Below are 20,793 nucleotides of genomic sequence, written 5' to 3'. Positions count from 1 at the left end.
CACAGAGAACGAATATCAATACGAATGTTACAAAAACAGTATAGGTAACGGAACGTGACTTGGTAGATTGAACTGCCGAAATAAAGCCGTTTAGAGGAAGGGAACACACATTAGCAGGCAACAAGTTCTAATAACCAATTGTTCTTGGATAAAAGCTGTATATATATATATGTACTCATGCGTGGGTAGAAAGGTTTCACAATAAGCGCCTAATAAATTCCGGTGGAAGTGTTTTTTAGCGCATGTTAAGTGCACAACATTTGACGGCCTGAAGGAAGAGTTATTATAATAATATAATCAATATTGTACTAGAATTCTAGGGAGTCCACATCGCGGTGCGCCGAGAGTGGAGTGAAGTTCAAAAAAGGAAGAGCAGCAGAGGCTGAGAAGCATCGGTTTTATTTGTTGCATATAAAGGGCATTGAATTTTCTTGCACGGATTAGACTTCACTAACATAGCATTGGTTGAAAGAGCACCGAACAACAGCGACGCACTGAAATATGGGTCAAATCAGCGTTTTGTATAACAGTAGCTTCGTATGTTTAGGAGCTGCAGAAAAAGTGCACTTTACATTTCCAAGGTATTGAATTGCTTTCCGGGTTACCATATTTACGTGATTTGACCATGATACGGTACGTGTAAAGACAACACTAACGTATTTATACTTATACACACTATTTAACAAGTAATTGTTGAATGAATAGGCTAAATACAGCGGGGTGAATGGATGAACGCAAAGTAGTAATGTCTTTTTCCACTCAGTATAGTAATGGACATTACTACTGAGTAGAACTTGTTGCTGGGCGAGTTGGTTGATATCTAATGAACGCATTCTTGCGCTAACAGGGAAACTAAAGATTATCGCAATTATCTTAATCTCGCTGCGTGAGATAAGATAATTTGCAGGAGTGGCGATACGTTAGCAAGATAACTGTTAGAGCCATATCACATAAAAGAGAGAGGCACGAGTTGCGTTAGTGATACGTCTGTTTTTCTATTTGACAACGAGATGCAGCTGTTAAATACTTACCTGTAATCGCTCTAGACAACACTGATGCACGCACGCGCATTTGTCCATTCTCCCTGCTCTGCTGTAAGAAGAAATTTAGTTGAAGTTCATCTTTCGACCTATCATTTCTGACTCGTTTTCCTAAGTCTTTATTTTCCCTGTTAGCGCAACAATGTATTCATTAGACGTTACAACTAATTTAATAAAATTAATGCTCATCTGCCAAGTTTCGCACCAGGCGCAGGACGTGCGGAACGAGTTTCCAATCCTCTGGTGGCCCTCCGGGGACTTGATTACATAATATTGCACATAATCATCCCATATAGACAGGCTTTAGAGGTTATGTTGTTTGTGAGATCAATACTGTAGATGAGAAATAATAACGGGCCGAGTACTGAGCCCTGCGGTACACCAGACGATAAGGTGGTGGTGAAGGGGATCAGATAATTAAATGTTACGTATGGTGAGCAATTGGTAAGCAAGCTAGAAATGCTAGTACATCAGTCGAGGATTATGGAGAATAGCACGGAGTATTAACAGGAGTTTTCAGCTAAGCATGGTTTCGAGAAAACCTTCAGGGACGAGGTCCCTCATTGTTTATTTTTTTCAGCAGAAGGCAATGAGAAAAATCAACAACTACTACTATGGCTTATAAAAGAACGTGCCGAATAGTATGCCTTATCTGAGATACTTCATGTTGTGACTACATAGCGTGAGCATAATTATACCTTTAAGTTTGAGTTTGAGTTTGAATTGCCACGCGACTGGCCATTCGAGGCACTTTATTTGTATTCGCGGGCTGCTTTCGTGCTAGGAAAAACACTTTTATGCGGCACGTATTGAGCAACGGAAATCTGTATCGGAAGTTCTTAATGCTGCTCTACAATTTCCTCATTGACACTTTTCATCTAATTATAATATTTGGCAAGTTGATTAAATAATTAAGATAAATTATGTAGTTGGACGGAATGCAAAAAGTAACCCGATTGTCTGCAAGCGATGGCAAACAACATTACCGTGGTTCTGTCCAGCTACGTGGCATTTGCATATTTTCTCTGGGTGCATGATAGCTGCGAAACCCCGCACACTCATGAGAAACGGGAAGGGGAACAGTCGACAACAGCTTGAATGTCTACTTCGCTAGAGTCGAGCACGCGAAAACATTCTTGACATTTACTAGAGCGCGTGCTGATATACTTCCAAATCGCGCCCGCCGATCGGAGGCGCTCTTTTCCATGGGTGCAATATAGGAGTCGTGATGCCGCTTATACGCAGAAGCGTGTGCAGAGAGCCCGAAAACAGCGGAATTCTTCGCGGCACTCACTCGGCACAGGGCCTCCGGATTTTCGGTGTGCGCGACCTTTATGCTTTAGGGCGGTTATAAGTTTATATGAGAACCAGTGGGCATATTTCGAGCGTCTACGCCTGCACTAGGGAATGTATTTGAGCATACTGCTCAAAACAAGCTCCGTAACTGTGCAACGTAGAAACCCTTTTGCCTTTCAAAGAAAAAAACATTTGACAAACGCCGTTTTACCGATTTCGGCACACTTTTTACCATAATGACATATTATTTTTTTTCTGGGAGCTTACGCTTTCCTGGACAATGTCAGAGAGATGTTATCTTTGGCATTGAGAAATTCTTTTGTTTCAGAGTGGTTCCGTTATAGATGTACAGCATATTATATCAGCTTTAATTTACATCTATATTTTCCTCTCCAGGTCTTTTCGTAGCTCCATCCCGTTATTGACCAGTCCTTCATAGATGGGTATGCGCAGTTCTTAAAGGGAAATCAACATTAATTGAGCTCTTGCACTTATTATGCTACACTTCTTTCTGCAGTAAAACTGAAGGATCTTGAGCGTTTCTCGAAGGCTCTGATGTTTACGTACTCCGTGGCAATCCAAAGCAAATTCTGAGTGCCTGAGCCTGAATAATCTGACAGTCACATGTATTCGACCTGTAGGTTTTTGATATCACTGGGGAACTGAGCAACAAGAATCCGACAAAAATCGTCTTGCAGACGTATAATTTTGCACGGATGCTTAATATGCAGGTGTTTCCTGCAGGTGTTTCCAGGCAAAATGAAATCACTGTCAGCTACTCCTTGAGGCAGTTCAGATGCAGAAAACAGGAACAATCGTGACTGCAAGAAATCTGTAGCTTTTGCCACGCGATACATTGCGCGATATTGCTACGTCACTGATGGAAAAGACGCATGAGGTCATTCACATTTGAGTAAAAGCTACCACCGCACATTTTTGATTTTAAAGCATACAGGTCTTGGTCACGCAAGGAAAGCTGTTGTCAAATCGACCGTTCTTTTTATAGCCTCATTCGGCCTTGCAGTTGTCACATGCAACGCTCAAATGCAGATGGCATCGGCGCACTTCCACAATTCACTTTGTTCTGTCAAGCAGTCGATAAGTTCTGCGATTGCAAAGTTCAAGACAGTTGGAGCAAATGTCAACTCCTTGGGGGACTCCGTGGTGACTAAGGTTTCGAAGGCTTTTGTAATGTTCTGCGAACATGAATAATGGTCTCATGCGTAATCAGCTGCCGATACAATGGAGGACCCTGCCGCCAAGTTGTACTCTCTCTGCCGCGCTATATGCTACCTCCACGAAGATTTCCAAGGTTTAATTACAGCATTACAACAAAACATTGTGCCAATATTTATTGCAGGTAACGCCCTTTTCACATATACTTTCTGAAAGAAGGCTTCTTGAACGTGGAACGGGCTTTATATGTACGTGTAGCAGCGAATGAAAACTAACAAAAAGCACTGTGTAAAAAAACGTTGGGACGGTGCCGCTAACGACAGGTCAGGAGAGGGAAAGTATGCTCACACATGCTCTATGCCCACACGTGGCCCCTTCGAAAGAGCAAGGCAAGGGTGCTGTCAGCTTAAATAGGCTTGGATATTTATACAGCGTGAGAAAAGTGATTGATCGCTTCCAGGGCGTAGTTGAGAGTCGCCTAATTTAAGGCAACAAGCAACGGAAGCTAATTAAATGTGACCCCAGCGTTCTTGTTTTTTGTGTGGTCAGTTACACCAGGCTTTAATCATTGCAAAAGTAAAACTTGTCAAAGGTGGTGGGCAGTGCAGGCTAGCGAAAATATTTTTATTACAATAACCGGCGTAGAGTGCGCTCATCAATCACTACCTCGCTCATTAACGCCGCGTATATATCCGCGCTCAGCAATATGCGTCAAGCATTTATTGCAATCAGCTTGCTGTTGACGTTACGCTTTTAAACATAAACTAATCAAGGTTTAAAGGATCAGCTTGAGTCAACTGTCAAGCGCGGCTCCTGGCTTTTTGTTTATCTTAGTGCACTCGTCGGCCCAGAGCGTGCAAACATCCTCACCGTGACTTACTGACGCTAAACCTTCACTTCTCACCCGCTTTAATTCTTATTCCTCGCATGACTCAATGACCTAAAGCCGCGTCACGTGCTTAGAGGTGCTTGCTGCAAACGCGAATTTGTGGCTGTGTACTTCGATGCGTGGGAGTGTGAAAGTGTTAGGGCCTGGTGGGGGCGTGCGGTTGCTGTTAAGTGGTTTCGTTTTCCCTCGTCTTCTGGAGTGGCAAACTAGACCTGCGACCATAAGGGCACCTCCAATTTTCATCAATGATATCTCTTTCTCGGTTGCAATAAATGTAATGTGATATATTTGCATGTACTACGGCCGTTTAACAGAACCGATGTAGAATGTCAATTAGGCAAAGCAATTTCCTGCTCTCATTCCACTGCACGCGATGTTCCTTCAATGTGGTTTTTTCACTTGAATCGAAGTTTATTTATTTATTTATTTATTTATTTATTTATTTATTTAATAGTTACAGCGCCATTTGGCATTACAGTAGGGGAGAAATCTATCCACTGTATAGAGGCAACTATTTGTGGCCGGTACATAACACTAACTACATAAGTAATAGATGATGCTAATACGAATTGCAGATAATAAAATTCAAATCACGAACCATAAGAGAGGGAGAAAAGAAGAACAATTGCGAAAAAAAATGAAATCGACAACATGAGAAGTTGTGGAACCGGAAACAACAACCACCGAGAGAGCGCAAGACATGAGCGTATTAGACGATGATTCACATGTTATGGTACCCACACGTAAACATAATGCAAATTACCATTTCCTCTTAAATTGCTGGCGAATAGAAGCAAAACATACTGTGTGTACACAGTAGTTGGAATATAGCGCACGATATAAAAGGTGCATGGGCCCGTGGGATTATGACAGAACTTGATGAGGTCAATTATCAACTTCACACTAAATGGAAAAAACTAAAGCCAATATTATTACATTGATAACAAATACATCCACATCTGCTATTCTTTTCTGAGCATACATACATTTGAGCACTGACACGTCATAACCCTGAAACCTAGATCACCTTTAGATATTACGACCTATCGTTGCAAGAAATTACAGCCATAGTGGCTGGCAAACTGTTTCACTGCCAGATTAATGTAAGGAAAAATCTGCTTCTGTAAGCTAATGTGTGGCATTTGTGCTGGTGTATTTTGTGTTCGTCGTGAACATACGCAAATGTGTAATATGGTGGGCGAAGATAAGACTCGCGGCAGATGCCCAATAATGGATTATAGATACTATGTAATAACTAGAGACGGGAACATTAGGTAAAATGCCTGTCTTTTTCCTTACGTGCTTATTGTGCCTATTTATATATAGAATACAAGCATGAACTGTGGGTCTAGAAACATTTTGAAGGCACCTTTATTCTTCCTTTGAATGCCTATTTCTATTTTAATGCTTATATTTAATTTTCATGGCCTAACAAATGCCTCTTTACACAAGCAATTTATTTTTTTAATTTTATTTATTCACATACACTGCCATCTTGCATAGCAAGATATCGCACGAGTGAGTGCATACATATGTCCATCAATTGAAGAATACATTTGAGTGGCAAAAAGAAAACAAACAATACAGAAAACAATATCAGGAATAGCTAGTTGATTAATGAACATGATTAGGTAATAGGTTGGCAAATACATCACTTGGTAACTCGCTCAAGGACCCCTGAAGGCAATTCCAAATCACAATTGTATGCTGAAAAAAGGAAAACCTAAAACAATCAATCGTTGCATTCAAAGGAACAATGTTAAGATGATGACTTCTTCCTGTGGGCTGAGAATAAGGGTTAGTGAAAACAATAGGTGCATTGACATAAGTTTTCCCATGAGCAATTTTATGTAGCAGAAGAACACGGTCACAAGTACGTCTATGGGCCAGTGGCTTTAGTAGTAGCTTACTCGCATGTGATGTCGGTGAGAAATGACGGTCATAACGGTTATATATAAACCTTATGGCCTTTTTCTGAATAGACTCAAGCATGTCTATGTCTTTGGTATGATGTGGCGACCACACTACCAACGCGTATTCAAGTAGAGGCCTTTTGAGTGATCTGTATGCCGTTAATTTCCATTCTTTAGTTGCATCTCGTAAGTTTCTTTTAAGAAAACCCAGTTTTCCTAAAGTTTTCTTTGCCGTTGTAAAGACTGTTATAAGCAGCTTTTGTGGAAGACGAGAGTATTGCTGTGAGAAGGGCTCAAACCGCTTTACGCGAGCATACACTTGAAGGCGACTTAGCGCACTTGTGACTTCTCTTCGTGTTCTTAGATGACATTACCGAGAAACCTGAATGGTTAGGCCCAATTCTGATGTGGAATGTGGGGCTCATTTCGGACGTTCAGGAAAGGTTCGCCACAATCCCCAATAAACTTCTTGCTGGTAGAGTAAGCTCGAAACTTAAATCTGTCTCGCACGTACGAAAATCCTGGTTCTCAGTACTGAAAAAAAAAATTTCGCAGTTTCTGACTGGTGAAGATTCTGCAAATCCAGTAGGCATTGGAGCATCGAATGTTGCGTAGTACAATTATGTGCTGCTAACTTCATTGGATATTGAGCATTCCTTTTCTGCATGAAACTAATACTTAGCGAAAAAAAAGGCGTAACATGAAACCCAAAAATATTTAGATGGTACTTGTGTGTCAGTGTTTTCACAACTTTTCCTGTGGTGTGCAGTCACTCGAAATTTCAGGCTGATATTGTGTCCTACGCAACTTCCTTCGCTACATCTTATAGAGAAAAAGAATGCTTCACAAAGGATAATTATCCTTCTTAGGATACTTTATCCAATGATGCACACTAGAAGTCCTTATTATTGGAGCATATACACGCCTAATCAACAGCATTTGGTCGCTTATATATGCCTTTAACAACAGCTTTAGTGCCCGTTATAGGAGCCCAAAATTCGTTTTCACTGCCTAACCATCCGGGGCCGAATTTACAAACCTTTTCGTTCGTAAGTGCTTTTTGACATCGGCTGATCACCTTCGCTAATAATATGTGCAGCATTAGGATTAGCTGGAATTTGTTCCTACGAAAACTTTTAGCGTACTCTAGAGGCTTGTCTAAATACAGGCCGCGGTTCTACACTTTCAATCGCATAACCTTTATGTATATCTTTACGAGGATATAAATTTTGTCTTAAAGGTTACACTGCTCGACGATTTTATGTTTTCCGTAGTTGCAAGTTTTAAAGGTTTAAATGTTTGTTCACAGAGGTTGCAACCTAAACTTAAACGTAGATGACTCGTGAATACATTTAACGGTAACCTCTATAGCTGACCAAGTGTGCGCCGTAAACGTTTTAGCTTTTGCATTTTGAAAAAAAAAAAGGGCGAGGGTTCCACATTCGGCGAGGAATTGTAGCTATCTGAGCGTTTGCCAAGAATGATACAGGCGGCGCTGCAGTGATGCCAATGCCACCCGACCCCTCTTCCTGAACGTTGAGCGCACGTTGTGCATATTGGATGGCATGCTCGCCATGCTTTTGCGATGCCCCGCAAGCACAGAGACATTTGCGCAGTTTTACGCGGCCGGTGCACTTAGCAACAATGCGACTGCAGGCAGTACATTGTGGTGTGTCCCGTCGACATGGCCGAGAAGCATATTCGATGCGACTGCCGTGGTCATTGCCGCAGCGGCCACAGCAAGATCGCCGATCTCAGTAAGCAACGTTTCGTTATGCAGCAGTTGTGTGTTTTCCAGATTATGTGCCCCGAGAAGTTGTGTTGCGTCTCGTATACGAAAATTAGGTCTTCTAGAAGCAATACATTCCAAATGTTATAGTTGCTTTGTGTTGCCGTTTATGTTCGACTGCATTTGATGGACTCGTACCGCGTCCAAGTATTACGTGTTTTACTTTCACGTGCGTGCGTAGCTTCTGTCGCTAAAGATTGAAACGCTGTGAGATAGGGCGTTTCACGCGGCATGTTTTCACTGATGCGGTGTTAATTTGCGGTGCTGTGTTTGTGTTGAAGGCGTCGGCTGCCACCAGACTGTGATTGAAACCGCGGTCAGGCGCGCTCGTGCATGACAAGGGAAGGGCGCTATTTCTTCTCTTGGCGTGTCGCCTTCCGCGCTCGCCGCGTCCGTCTTTGCGTACTCGCGTTTCCGCAAGCGCAGCATAGAGAAAGAAATTCAACAAGAGGGGACACTCGGCGAAAAACCGGCAACAGGAAACTTGTCACGGCTAGTGTTAATCCTATCCGTTAGTAGACGCAAGCATCGGAAAAAAAAAAGAATGCCAAATGAATTTAGACAGCGTTTCATATTTTTTTGTTCTTTCCCGCGTAAAGCAAAAAGTTTTGAGTATAAATGAACTTATACTTGGCGACTTAATTTTCGTGCGTTATGTAGCAACAAGCTAACGGCACGCCAGGCGCGACAGATGCATACGTCATGCGCCAGACAGGCCACCGAAACTTGCGTGGCCGGTTGTGTACGTGAAGTTAGCCTGTTCGGCGGCCCGTCTCTTTTGGGTGTAGCGTTGGGCTCCCGGCGTATTCTCGCATCCCTTCTGCCCTGCGACACGGCACCACTGCCCTATTGGACTACGCCAAGGTGAGAAATGTTTTTTGACAGTCTGCAACGCATTTCAAGCAATTTTGGCTTTTACGTCACGGAACCGAGACTTGTGACGCAGTTAGCGAAAACCAGCTCGGCTGTTCTGGTGTAGTTAATTTGCGTTAATGACTCGTACTGGGACATCTTTGTGACGCTTTTTGTGAGCCCCAACGTTATTGTAACTTATTTCGCTAGTTTTTGGGCACGCTCGCCGCACCCGGCTTTGTGACGCAGTTAGGGAAAAGCAGCTCGTCCGTGTGACGCAGTTTCGCTTGTAGTGAAACACACTGAGACAAGCTTTGGCGCTATTTCTGGCCCCGAACATTATTGTAACTCATTTTGTTACTCTTTGCAGTATTTTTCCAAGCACAGTGGCAGTTAGTGAAAAGCAACTGGGCTGTGTGCCGCAGTTAGTTTCGTGTTTACTGAATCTTACTGAGACAAGTTCGTGACACATTCTCTGGCCCCTCAAAATTATTGTAATTAATTTCGTAACTTTTTGCGATACTTTCGAGACATGCTCACCGCGCCTTAGGTTGTGGAGCAGTTAGCAACAAAGCAAGCCGGCCGCGGTGACAGTTTCGCGTGTACTGAATCACACTGAGACAAGTTTGTGACGCTTTCAATGACTCCGCAATGCATACCTTTTTCGGTACTCACGCTTGTCAAATGACTACGAGCAACTGCCAAGAGTGAAAACACCGGAGTGTGTTGCTTGCGCCGGCAAAACGAGCAAAAGATAACGCCGAGGAGCTCAAAAACTATAAACTCGAAAATTCTGTCTTCTGGAAACAGGCTTCGCACCCACGCAGTTCTTGTGAGTGCAAGTAGAAGACATTCTGCAAACGTATAGCATGGTCTGGCTGAGGGCCTGTGTTGCGGCCACCTCTGGGTATATAGCGTACTGTCGCGTCGGCTGAGGTCAAGCTGTTTTGGAAACGCGCAATCGCCCGTGCATTTGAGCTCTTAAAGTGCAGGAAATATTGCCCGCGAATGGGGGAATGCTTCGAAATCAGATGTTTTCTTCTCAATTTATAGCACAGCTAGGAATGAGTCGGGTATTTTCGATGCCATGTATGTAAAAGCGAATTGCTTTTGTCTGTAATGTTGCCCACTCCCCACTTTCACACGTTTCCACTCTGCATGCAGTATTCCTATAAGGGCTTAATAACTAAGTGACACATGCTTGTAATTTACTTTTTTCAGCTGATGCCGTCCACTGCAGCTTCGTACGGGAACTACTGCTGATCACCTGGTGCCACAACGCTGGATGAACGCACAAAAAGCCCGGAACGAGCATTTATATGCAGCGAAATAAAAATTTCCTAATTTCCAAGGCGTTTTGCGTCTACTTTATGAAATTGTACATTTCACACATTCGATGCAGGCTTGTAAAGATCGTTCACAATCATTTTAACTAAATAAACGATTGCGCAATATAACTGCGCGCGATTGAGCAGTAGAAGTGAAATAAAAAAGAAGGCGCCGGGTAGCGCAGCTGGCTTAGCGCGTGTCAGCTAGCGTTGAAAATGCGCGCGGCCGAAACTGGAAGGAGTTAATGCCATCCACTTGGTGCGCTACAGTAATTCAGACGCTGACTCTATGGGAGTACCCGCTCTTGTTGAATATCTTTCTCTGTGAGCGAAGTCTGGAAAAGATGCTGAGATGAACGGATAAACATTCACCAGTATGCCCCGTCGCCTAACAATAGAGTCCAGGGCAGCCCCAGAAGGGTAGCCTCCGATGCGGTCCACCGAAGCACAGTAACAGAAACAGCGCGCACGTGTCGCCTGTTTGTTAGCGTAGTGAGAAAAAAAACGCACATTTAGCTCTTATGGCAGGTGGCCTATAGGCATAAGCCCAGTCTTGGGCTCAATCTGCTCTTTCTGGTTTCTGTTCGCACTTAGCCGGGAACACGGCTGCGCGTGACTACGTAGTTGCGGAGTGCCATTGCATCTAACCCGGTCATGAATCAAAGCAGAGTGGCGCACGAGAAGGGGGACCTTGACATGGTGCTTCGCGTCATCGGTCGTATTGCACGAATTTCATACCGGCTTGGGCGCAATGGCGCTCCGCATGTGCGCAGCCACGCGGAGTGGTGGTCCCGCTCAGTGTGACTGACCCTGCACTGCGTCTTTACTGTACTCCTGGCTCATTTGCTGACTGACATGAATCGCATGTCCCTGCGGGTTGAATATTGAACTCTGACATACAGCGTGGAAACAATACTCTAGAGTACCAATAGGAAAAATAGTACAATAGTACCATTAGGAAAAAAATGTTAAGATAGGATCTCAGGTTTTTCCTTTCTTTTGCTACTTAACTTTAAAATTACTTGTTTTTTTTTACGCATGGCAAGAATCATCGAATTCAACACAATGTGTACCTGGGAACGAGGAGGCTCGGTTTGGCGAGAACATGCTTTCACAACATACTCAATCCTATGGAAGACATAGTGTGTGTCATTCGTGTTCACAGAGCTTTTCAAAGTGAACAAAAGCTGTAGCATGGTGCTTCGTTTTTCTGCAGGCCAATTTATGAAACGCATTCTGCAACCATCTTGATATGCGCCGTCAAGCTGTCAACCTGGATGTTCTAAAGGTGAATTAGCTGTCTTTCTGCCCACAATACAAACTCGGTTTGAATACTCGCCAGCTGGGATTTTGCGGACAGAAGCTTGCAACTACACATTTTACATCGGGGATCTATATAACGCCTTGTCGTACGCTCTAGCTGTGTTGTCTATCCATGTCTAATTTGCTTAAACGGTCAGCATATTATCGCTTTCGTAATTGATTTGGTTTTAATCTCGTACAACAAGATGAAAAGTTCAGTGACGAAGATTATTTTCAACAACGTTGCAACTATGCAGGCTAGGGTCGTTTCCACCTGTTTGAAGGCTGGTGTCCTCGTATCGTGGATGTTCAAGGCAGCTGCCCTTTCGGTGGTCTTTACTTTTGCCGGATAGCAACCCAGATGGTAATTTCTGTTTGCCCCCGAAGGTTACGTGGAGCAAAACATCATTGCTACACAGGATTCGGCTAAGCGTTGCTTTCACCCATTGCTACGCGCTCCTCATCGGCCAGTCGAACAGCCCTGATTGTGGACACTTCCAGACGCCTCACACGCTGGAACACATACCATGTGATTGCCCAGCATATATGCTGGAGCGAAGTACTTCGAAAAGTTCCCTAGCCAGCGTTGGCAGGCAACCACTGTCGGACAACGCTATCCTCGGCCCATGGCCTGACACTGCAACTTCAATGCGGACAACTAAAGCGCTATTGAAGTTTCTGCAGGACACAAAGCTAGACGAGCGGCTCTTGCAGGGAAACTGTGTCGTATACATAAGCACTCGCCACTTCTCTTATCATCATCACCAATCCCAGTTCTTTCACTCCCCTTGCCTCTTCCCCCGTGCAGAGTAGAAGACTCGAGTACACAAGCTCAGGTCAACCTCTCTGTCATTCCTGTCAATAAATTCTATTCTATTCTAGTGCAGGTGATATATGCTAAAAATATCCGTCTTCTGAACTGGAAAGAGTGAAATACAATTGATTCCATGAATAAAGGGAAAATGAGACATCCACCATTGGTGGATGTCTCATTTTCCCTTTATTCATTACTTCTCTCCACCTTGCGGGTTTCCGCAGAACTACTACGACAATTGATGCCACTGCCATTGTACCCGTAATGCTATAGGTGAATGGAAGTGAAGTTCCTAGACAATTTAGTGCTGCAGGCTTTGAGCCAGCCATTACAATGCAGTTCAAGCTCACAAATGTTTTCTTCTTCAACCATTTGGCCCCTTGTATTCTTGCAGATTGGAAACAATGTATATTTAGTGTTTTCGTAACGTGATTCCAGTACTGACTAAAATACCTACTATGATAAATGATTGATGATCGTATTATCTCTCCAGCACTCCTACTATATAGATAGTAAAGTTGTAGACTGGGAAGACATATAAAATTTGTGTTCTATGCAGATTCCATTCCCTGTACTGGTGAAGAGAGCCTCGTTCAGTGCACATACACCACAGGAAAGGGAAATGAGCCAGACAGTTTTTCCTATCAAGGTAACGAATTATAAAAGGGAAATAGTTACTCGGTGACATCTTCAGGTACGTATAGCAGGTCAAGGATCGAACATGTTTGCAAAGGTTGCAGCAGGTTCGATTGTCCGAGCTATAGGAGGACTTTGCCATGAGTGCTCTGACATGTGTTATGTACATCACCAAAGTTTTTAACAGGTTGCTCATTTTCAGGGATTCATCATGAATGCTTAAGAAATGCGTAGGCATTGAAAAATTTAGGCAATGCCTTCAAAGACCTTGAAAACCCTTCCATTTTCGCCCTCAATACCAGCGGGAACCCTGCAAACGTTCGCAAAATCGCACAAATTACGAAAAAAGCTTACTGCGAAAAAGGGAAAAGAAGCGAATGACTTATTCATCTCAAAATCTATAGAAATAATATTCCTCTGTGATAAGGAATTAGGAGAGCATAAACAGAGTTCAAGGAAAACATACAGCACACCGCTGCATTCAATAAATATAAGAATGTGATTCCGTTGGTCCTTTAGCAATTCTATTTGCAGGCTGTGCTACATACGGTAATGTAAATTACAGCACCTCATGTATACACATGCAAGGAGCGAACATCGGTATATGGAGGCACCAAAGAAGAACTAATCCATTTCAATAAAAGGAAGAGTGAGCTTGCCGTCATCACATGCCTGCTTATCTAGCAGATGAAAAAGCTCACCTTTTTGTCTGCATTTTCACAAACGCTGATTCTGGTTCAGAAACGTCTAAGGCCACAAAAACAGATTCCACGTAGATTGATTTCAAACCGATTGAAGTGCTTTTTGGCACTCATGAAAAAAAAAAACATTGTCTAATCAGCATGCGATTACGAAAGATAGCATCGCCAAAAGACTGACAAGTGTTCATACAAATCTTTGTTTTGATAAAAAAACTTCTCGGTCAGCTGGAGTGCACATAATGAATGCATATTTTGGGTTTGAAATAAGGTGCTTCTTATTTTTTATTTCCCTGACTCTAATTTGTTTTGTATCCGGGCGAAGATTTGAGAGCCTCTGCTCTTGCATGTGTCACGGTTCTCCGTCTGGCGAACAAGTTCATCATTCTATATATATATATATATATATATATATATATATATATATATATCTTGGCACGTGGTAGTGACGGCGAAGAAAGAAGCAGTACGGTGGAATACAAAACTAGCTTTTATTGGGCGAACCTGTGCCCACAAAACAGGCTACACTTATAGCACAACGAAAGCGGCGAACACAGTCGGCGATACTCGAAAATCTGATCAGCGGGTCAAGCGCGTCGGGTTTTATACAGCAATCATGGAATGTTCTAGATTAAACGTTGGGACCCGCATGCCTTCTAAAATGTTCTTCACCATTCGTGCCAAGCGATGAAATCACATAACACAACGTTCGGCGACAACAGACAGCGGATAGAAGCATCGATAACTTTCCAGAAACTTCGGATACATGCAGGCGCGTACCGCGCTGTGCGATAACATTTGTTAAGGCCAGAATACATGGAGCGAACTTTCACGACGAAGTTCGGGCGGCAAAAAATCAGCCGCGGCGCGACACCGTATGTTCGTCGGGCTGCGCTACATGGAGCGAAGACACGGCGGCCGCCGCCGGCGAGCCGCTGCGTTGTTATCAGTGTGGCTAGACGAGGCAAAAGCGCTGTAGTGAAACACATGACAAAAAAAATTTAACAACTATTATTGCTTTTGAATTGCGGAACACTCTAAAAACGCGTAAAATTTTGTTTAGAAATGTCCCACAGGATTGCACGCTTCTGAACAGCCGAAATGAATTTGTCGTTAAATTCCAGCCGCGTCTCTTTGAATACCATGAATACGAAAAGCGGGAGACCAGCGTGAACGATAGAGCGGGATCGCGATACACGGACAAGCGGGGAAGCCAGGTCGGATGTCGGGGCGGATAGTGAGACCTGATTGGCTCGCTTTGGGGCGCCGCTCGTTTGCCGCTTCCGGTATCGCCGACGCCCGACGAACTTTTCTGCGCCAGCTAGATCGGCGGCGAACGACGATTTCTCCGCCGCCGCGCGTCGCGCGTACGCCGCCGGGCGTCGAACGCCGACTATTCGTCACATATTCGCTCCATGTATTCTGGCCTTTAGGCGACAAAACTTGTCGCCCGATAAAGACAAGTACACGTGACAATACCCCCCTCTTAAAAAGCATCCACCCGATGCTGCAAACAAACGAAAGTAATAAGTAAGCACTCATAGCAAAGAAAACAAAAACAAAATAAGGAAAGTTCGTTAGCGTCCGTAAAATGGTTTAAGACGCACCACGTGGACCACTTCAGGTCGTGCGCGACGTCGCTGTGAATGCGAAATGCCGTCTGGCACGACCTCATAGTCCAGAGCGCCAATACGTCGGATGACCTTGTAGGGTCCGAAATAGCGTCGGAGTAGTTTCTCACTGAGTCCTCGTCGGCGTATCGGTGTCCAAACCCAAACACGGTCGCCGGGCTGGTACTCAACAAAGCGTCGTCGGAGGTTGTAGTGTCGGCTGTCGGTCCTCTGTTGGTTCTTGATCCGTAGGCGGGCGAGCCGTCGGGCTTCTTCGGCGCGCTGGAGATAGGTAGCGACGTCAAGATTCTCTTCGTCAGTGACTTGCGGCAACATGGCGTCGAGCGTCGTCGTCGGGTTCCTGCCGTAAACCAACTTGAACGGCGTGATCTGAGTTGTTTCTTGCACCGCCGTGTTGTAAGCGAATGTTACGTACGGCAGGATGGCATCCCACGTCTTGTGTTCGACGTCGACGTACATCGCTAGCATGTCGGCGAGGGTCTTGTTCAGGCGCTCCGTGAGACCATTCGTCTGCGGATGGTAGGCAGTTGTCCTCCTGTGGCTTGTCTGGCTGTACTGCAGAATGGCTTGGGTGAGCTCTGCTGTAAAAGCCGTTCCTCTGTCTGTGATGATGACTTCTGGGGCACCATGTCGCAGCAGGATGTTCTCGACGAAAAATTTCGCTACTTCGGCTGCGCTGCCTTTTGGTAGAGCTTTAGTTTCAGCAAAACGGGTGAGATAGTCCGTCGCCACGACGATCCACTTATTCCCGGTTATTGAAGTCGGAAAGGGTCCCAGCAAGTCCATCCCGATCTGCTGGAATGGTCGGCAAGGAGGCTCGATTGGCTGTAGTAATCCGGCTGGCCTTGTCGGCGGTGTCTTGCGTCGCTGACAGTCTCGGCATGTTCTGACATAACGGGCGACGTCGGCGGTCAGGTGCGGCCAATAATACTTTTCTTGTATCCTCGATAGTGTCCGGGAAAATCCGAGGTGTCCAGCGGTCGGATCGTCATGTAGGGCATGTAATACTTCTGGACGAAGTCCTGACGGGACAGCAAGAAGGTAATTGGCGCGGACTGGCGAGAAGTTCTTCTTCACGAGTAGACTGTCTTGAAGCGTGAAGGAAGATAATCCACGCTTAAATGCCCTGGGGACAACGTCGGTGTGCCCTTCCAAATAATCGACGAGGCCTTTAAGTTGCGGGTCCGCTCGTTGTTGTTCGGCGAAGTCTTCCGCGCTTATTATTTCAAGGAAGGCGTCATCATCCTCGTCATCTTGCGGCGGCGGGTCAATGGGGGCGCGGGATAGGCAATCGGCGTCTGAGTGTTTTCGTCCGGACTTGTATGTTACGGTGATGTTGTATTCTTGTAGTCTGAGGCTCCACCGTGCCAGCCGTCCTGAGGGATCCTTTAAATTCGCTAGCCAACACAAGGCGTGATGGTCGCTGACGACTTTGAATGGCCTGCCATATAGGTAACGACGAAATTTCGCTGTAGCCCAAACGATGGCGAGGCATTCCTTTTCGGTTATAGAATAATTGCCTTCCGCTTTTGACAACGACCGGCTAGCGTAAGCTATCACGTGTTCATGTCCATCTTTTCTCTGGACCAGGACGGCGCCGAGGCCTAGGCTACTGGCGTCAGTGTGGATTTCGGTATCGGCGTGATCGTCGAAGTGCGCAAGTACGGGCGGCGACTGCATGCGTCGTTTGAGTTCTTGAAATGCCTCGGCCTGCGGTGTTTCCCACTTGAACTCGACATCGCATTTAGTTAGCTGCGTCAGCGGCTCAGCGATGCGTGAAAAGTTCTTGACAAATCGCCTGTAGTAGGCACACATGCCAAGAAATCTACGCACTGCCTTCTTGTCGATGGGCTGTGGGAACTTTGCTATGGCAGCTGTCTTCTGCGGGTCGGGGCGGACTCCAGATTTGCTGATGACGTGGCCTAAAAATAGAAGCTCCTCGTAAGCGAAGCGGCACTTTTCCGGCTTCAGAGTAAGTCCTGATGACCTGATGGCCTCTAGTACTGTTGCCAGCCGCCTAAGGTGAACGTCGAAATTTCCGGCGAAGACGACGACGTCATCCAAGTATACGAGACAGGTCTGCCACTTCAATCCTGCTAAAACCGTGTCCATCACGCGCTGGAACGTTGCAGGAGCCGAGCACAGTCCGAATGGCATAACCTTGAACTCGTAGAGGCCGTCTGGGGTGATGAAGGCGGTCTTTTCGCGATCTCTTTCGTCGACTTCTATTTGCCAATAGCCAGACTTTAGGTCCATGGACGAGAAGTATTTAGCGTTGCAGAGCCGATCCAATGCGTCGTCTATCCGTGGGAGGGGGTATACGTCCTTCTTCGTGATCTTGTTCAGACGACGATAATCGACGCAGAAACGTAGGGTTCCGTCCTTTTTCTTTACCAGAACAACAGGGGATGCCCACGGGCTTTTCGACGGCTGGATGATGTCGTCGCGCAGCATTTCGTCGACTTGTTCTCTTATAGCTTCACGTTCTCGCGCCGAAACTCGGTAAGGGCTCTGACGCAGTGGGCGAGCGCATTCCTCGGTGATTATGCGATGCTTGGCGACTGGTGTTTGTCGAATCCTCGATGACGTCGAAAAGCAGCCTTTGTATCGTCGGAGCAGACTTCTGAGCTGCTGTTGCTTAATCATAGGGAGATTTGGATTAATGTCGTAGTCTGGTTCGGGAACCATGGTCGTCGGGGTAGATGCGGCGGAATCCGAGAGGACAAACGCATTACTTGTTTCCAGAATTTCCTCGATGTACGCGATCGTCGTGCCCTTGTTGATGTGCTTCAACTCCTGGCTGAAGTTTGTCAGCAACACTTCAGTTTTCCCTCCATGCAGTTGAGCGATCCCTCTTGCGACGCAAATTTCATGGTCTAGCAGTAGACGTTGGTCGCCTTCAATGACGCCTTCTACGTCAGCGCGTGTTTCGGTGCTGACCGAAATAACGATGCTGCAGCGAGGCGGGACGCTCACTTGATCTTCGAGCACACTCAAGGCGTGGTGACTACGAGGGCTCTCCGGCGGCATTGCTTTATCTTCCGACAGCGTTACTGACTTCGACTTCAGGTTGATGATTGCGCCGTGTTGGTCCAGGAAGTCCATACCGAGAATGACGTCTCGTGAACACTGTTGGAGGATAACGAAGGTGGCAGGGTAAGTCCGGTCATGAATGGTTATTCTTGCCGTGCAGATCCCAGTCGGCGTGATGAGGTGTCCTCCAGCGGTGCGAATCTGAGGGCCTTCCCATGCGGTCTTAACCTTCTTCAACTGGGCGGCGATGTGTCCACTCATGACGGGGTAATCAGCCCCTGTGTGCACTAAGGCGGTAACCGCGTGTCCGTCGAGAAGCACGTCGAGGTCGGTGGTTCTTTGTCTGGCGTTGCAGTTGGGTCTTGGCGTCGGATCACGGCTGCATCGTGTTGAACTGAGGTTGGAACGTCGCGTCGTCAAGTCGTCTTTCGTCGGTGTAGTTTTGGCTTCTAGACTTCGTCGGGACGGCGGCGTGTCCTTATGTCGTCGAGATGGTCTCTTCGTCGTCTTCGTCGGCGGCGGAGGATCTTCGTCAGTTCGACGAACAGCAACCGCACCTCCATTGGTTGCTGCTTTTAGTTTTCCGGGTATGGGCTCGCAGAGCGGCCCCGGGCTGGGCCAGTGTATGGACGGCGCTGCGGCGACAGGTAGCGGCCTGGTGACGGTGAACGGGACGGTCGTCGAGAGTTCCACTGAGTGGCGGCTAGGTAATCGGCAATGTCACGTGGGCGCTCCCCAAGCTGTGGACGCGGCGCGTTGACGGCGAACCCTCTCAGTCCCAGGTCGCGGTATGGGCATCGGCGGTACACATGGCCGGCTTCTCCGCAGTGATAGCAGAGCGGGCGGTGGTCGGGGGCTCGCCAAATGTCCGTCTTCCTCGTATAGGTGCGCTGGGCGACGGGTGGGCGCGCTGGCGGCGGCGGCGGTGGACGACGGAATTGCGGTGTTGCAGGACCTTGGCGCGGTCGCGCAGGGGGGCCTTGACGGCGGGCGACGGCGGCGGCGTAGGTCATTGCTTCCGGCTGCGGTGGTTCTGGTTGCACCTCAGGAACTCCAAGGGATCGGTGCACCTCTTCCTTCACGATGTCGGCGATAGAGGCCACTTGAGGCTGCGACGAAGGCAGGACCTTGCGCAGTTCTTCGCGCACAATGGCCCTGATGGTCTCTTGAAGGTCGTCCGAACCTAGTCCTTGGATGGCACACTGCGGCGTGTGCCCCTGGCGGTTATATTGCCGGGTGCGCATCTCCAGAGTTTTCTCGATCGTCGATACCTCTGCAGAAAACTCAGCCACAGTATTCGGTGGGTTACGAATAAGTCCGGCGAAAATGTCTTGCTTGACGCCGCGCATCAGGAAGCGAACTTTTTTCTCCTCCGACATTTCCGGGTCGGCGTGCCGGAAAAGATGGGCCATCTCCTCCGTGAAGATTGCGATCGTCTCGTTTGGCAGCTGCACTCTGGTTTCTAGTAGAGCTTGGGCTCGCTCTTTTCGCACGACGCTTGTAAACGTGTGCAAGAAGCCGCTTCGGAAAAGTTCCCACGTCGTTAAGGTGGCTTCCCGATTCTCGAACCACGTCCTGGCGGCGTCTTCCAATGCGAAATAGACATACCACAGCTTGTCGTCGCTGTCCCAACTGTTAAACTTAGCGACCCTCTCATACGTTTCGAGCCAGGTTTCCGGGTCCTCGAATGTTGATCCGCGGAACGTCGGAGGTTCCCTGGGCTGCTGCAGCACGATGGGGGATGCTGGGGCTGCCATTGGGGTTGCCTTGTCCACAATCTTCTTGGTCTTTTCAGGTAGAAGTCCGTGCTCCGGGGGCAGCTGTTGAAGACGGCGGCTTGCTCGATGTTCCGGGGACGGCGCTGGTGTTGTCTTTGCGGTCCGGGCTTGTATTACGGCTTGTCGGGGGCGTCCGGTACATGGACGTAAAGCACCTCCACCAGATGTCACGTGGTAGTGACGGCGAAGAAAGAAGCAGTACGGTGGAATACAAAACTAGCTTTTATTGGGCGAACCTGTGCCCACAAAACAGGCTACACTTATAGCACAACGAAAGCGGCGAACACAGTCGGCAATCGTCGAAAATCTGATCAGCGGGTCAAGCGCGTCGGCTTTTATACAGCAATCATCGAATGTTCTAGATTAAACGTTGGGACCCGCATGCCTTCTAAAATGTTCTACACCATTCGTGTCAAGCGATGAAATCAGATAACACAACGTTCGGCGACAACAGACAGCGGATAGAAGCATCGATAACTTTCCAGAAACTTCGGCTACATGCAGGCGCGTACCGCGCTGTGTGATAACATTTGTTAGGCGACAAAACTTGTCGCCCGATAAAGACAAGTACACGTGACAATATATATATATATATATATATATATATACCCCACAGAT

General features: G+C 46.6%; 1 protein-coding gene across 9 annotated transcripts in view; it reads left to right on the top strand.

The window, feature by feature from the left end:
• Nucleotides 1-7,816: 7,816 nt before the first annotated feature.
• Nucleotides 7,817-20,793, top strand: part of LOC135902673 (uncharacterized) — an 84,484-nt gene continuing 71,507 nt past the window's right edge. For 5 of the 9 annotated variants that reach the window (XR_010564565.1, XR_010564564.1, XR_010564563.1 and 2 more), the window contains exons 1-3: nucleotides 7,817-8,071; nucleotides 11,500-11,571; nucleotides 12,959-13,048. Coding sequence is in view for 2 of the 9 variants with exons in the window: in XM_070532949.1 (XP_070389050.1) it covers nucleotides 7,999-8,071; nucleotides 12,959-13,048 (163 nt within the window). In the remaining 7 variants the exon portion in view is untranslated. The remainder of the gene's footprint in view (nucleotides 8,072-11,499; nucleotides 11,572-12,958; nucleotides 13,049-20,793) is intronic. The other 4 variants (XR_011511772.1, XR_010564567.1, XM_070532949.1 and 1 more) reach the window with 1 other exon arrangement.

Source organism: Dermacentor albipictus, chromosome 1 (assembly GCF_038994185.2).
Source record: "Dermacentor albipictus isolate Rhodes 1998 colony chromosome 1, USDA_Dalb.pri_finalv2, whole genome shotgun sequence".
NCBI classification, from domain to species: Eukaryota; Metazoa; Arthropoda; class Arachnida; order Ixodida; family Ixodidae; genus Dermacentor; species Dermacentor albipictus.
Note: the sequence above shows the minus strand (reverse complement) of the source record. Positions and strands in the feature narration are given on the sequence as shown.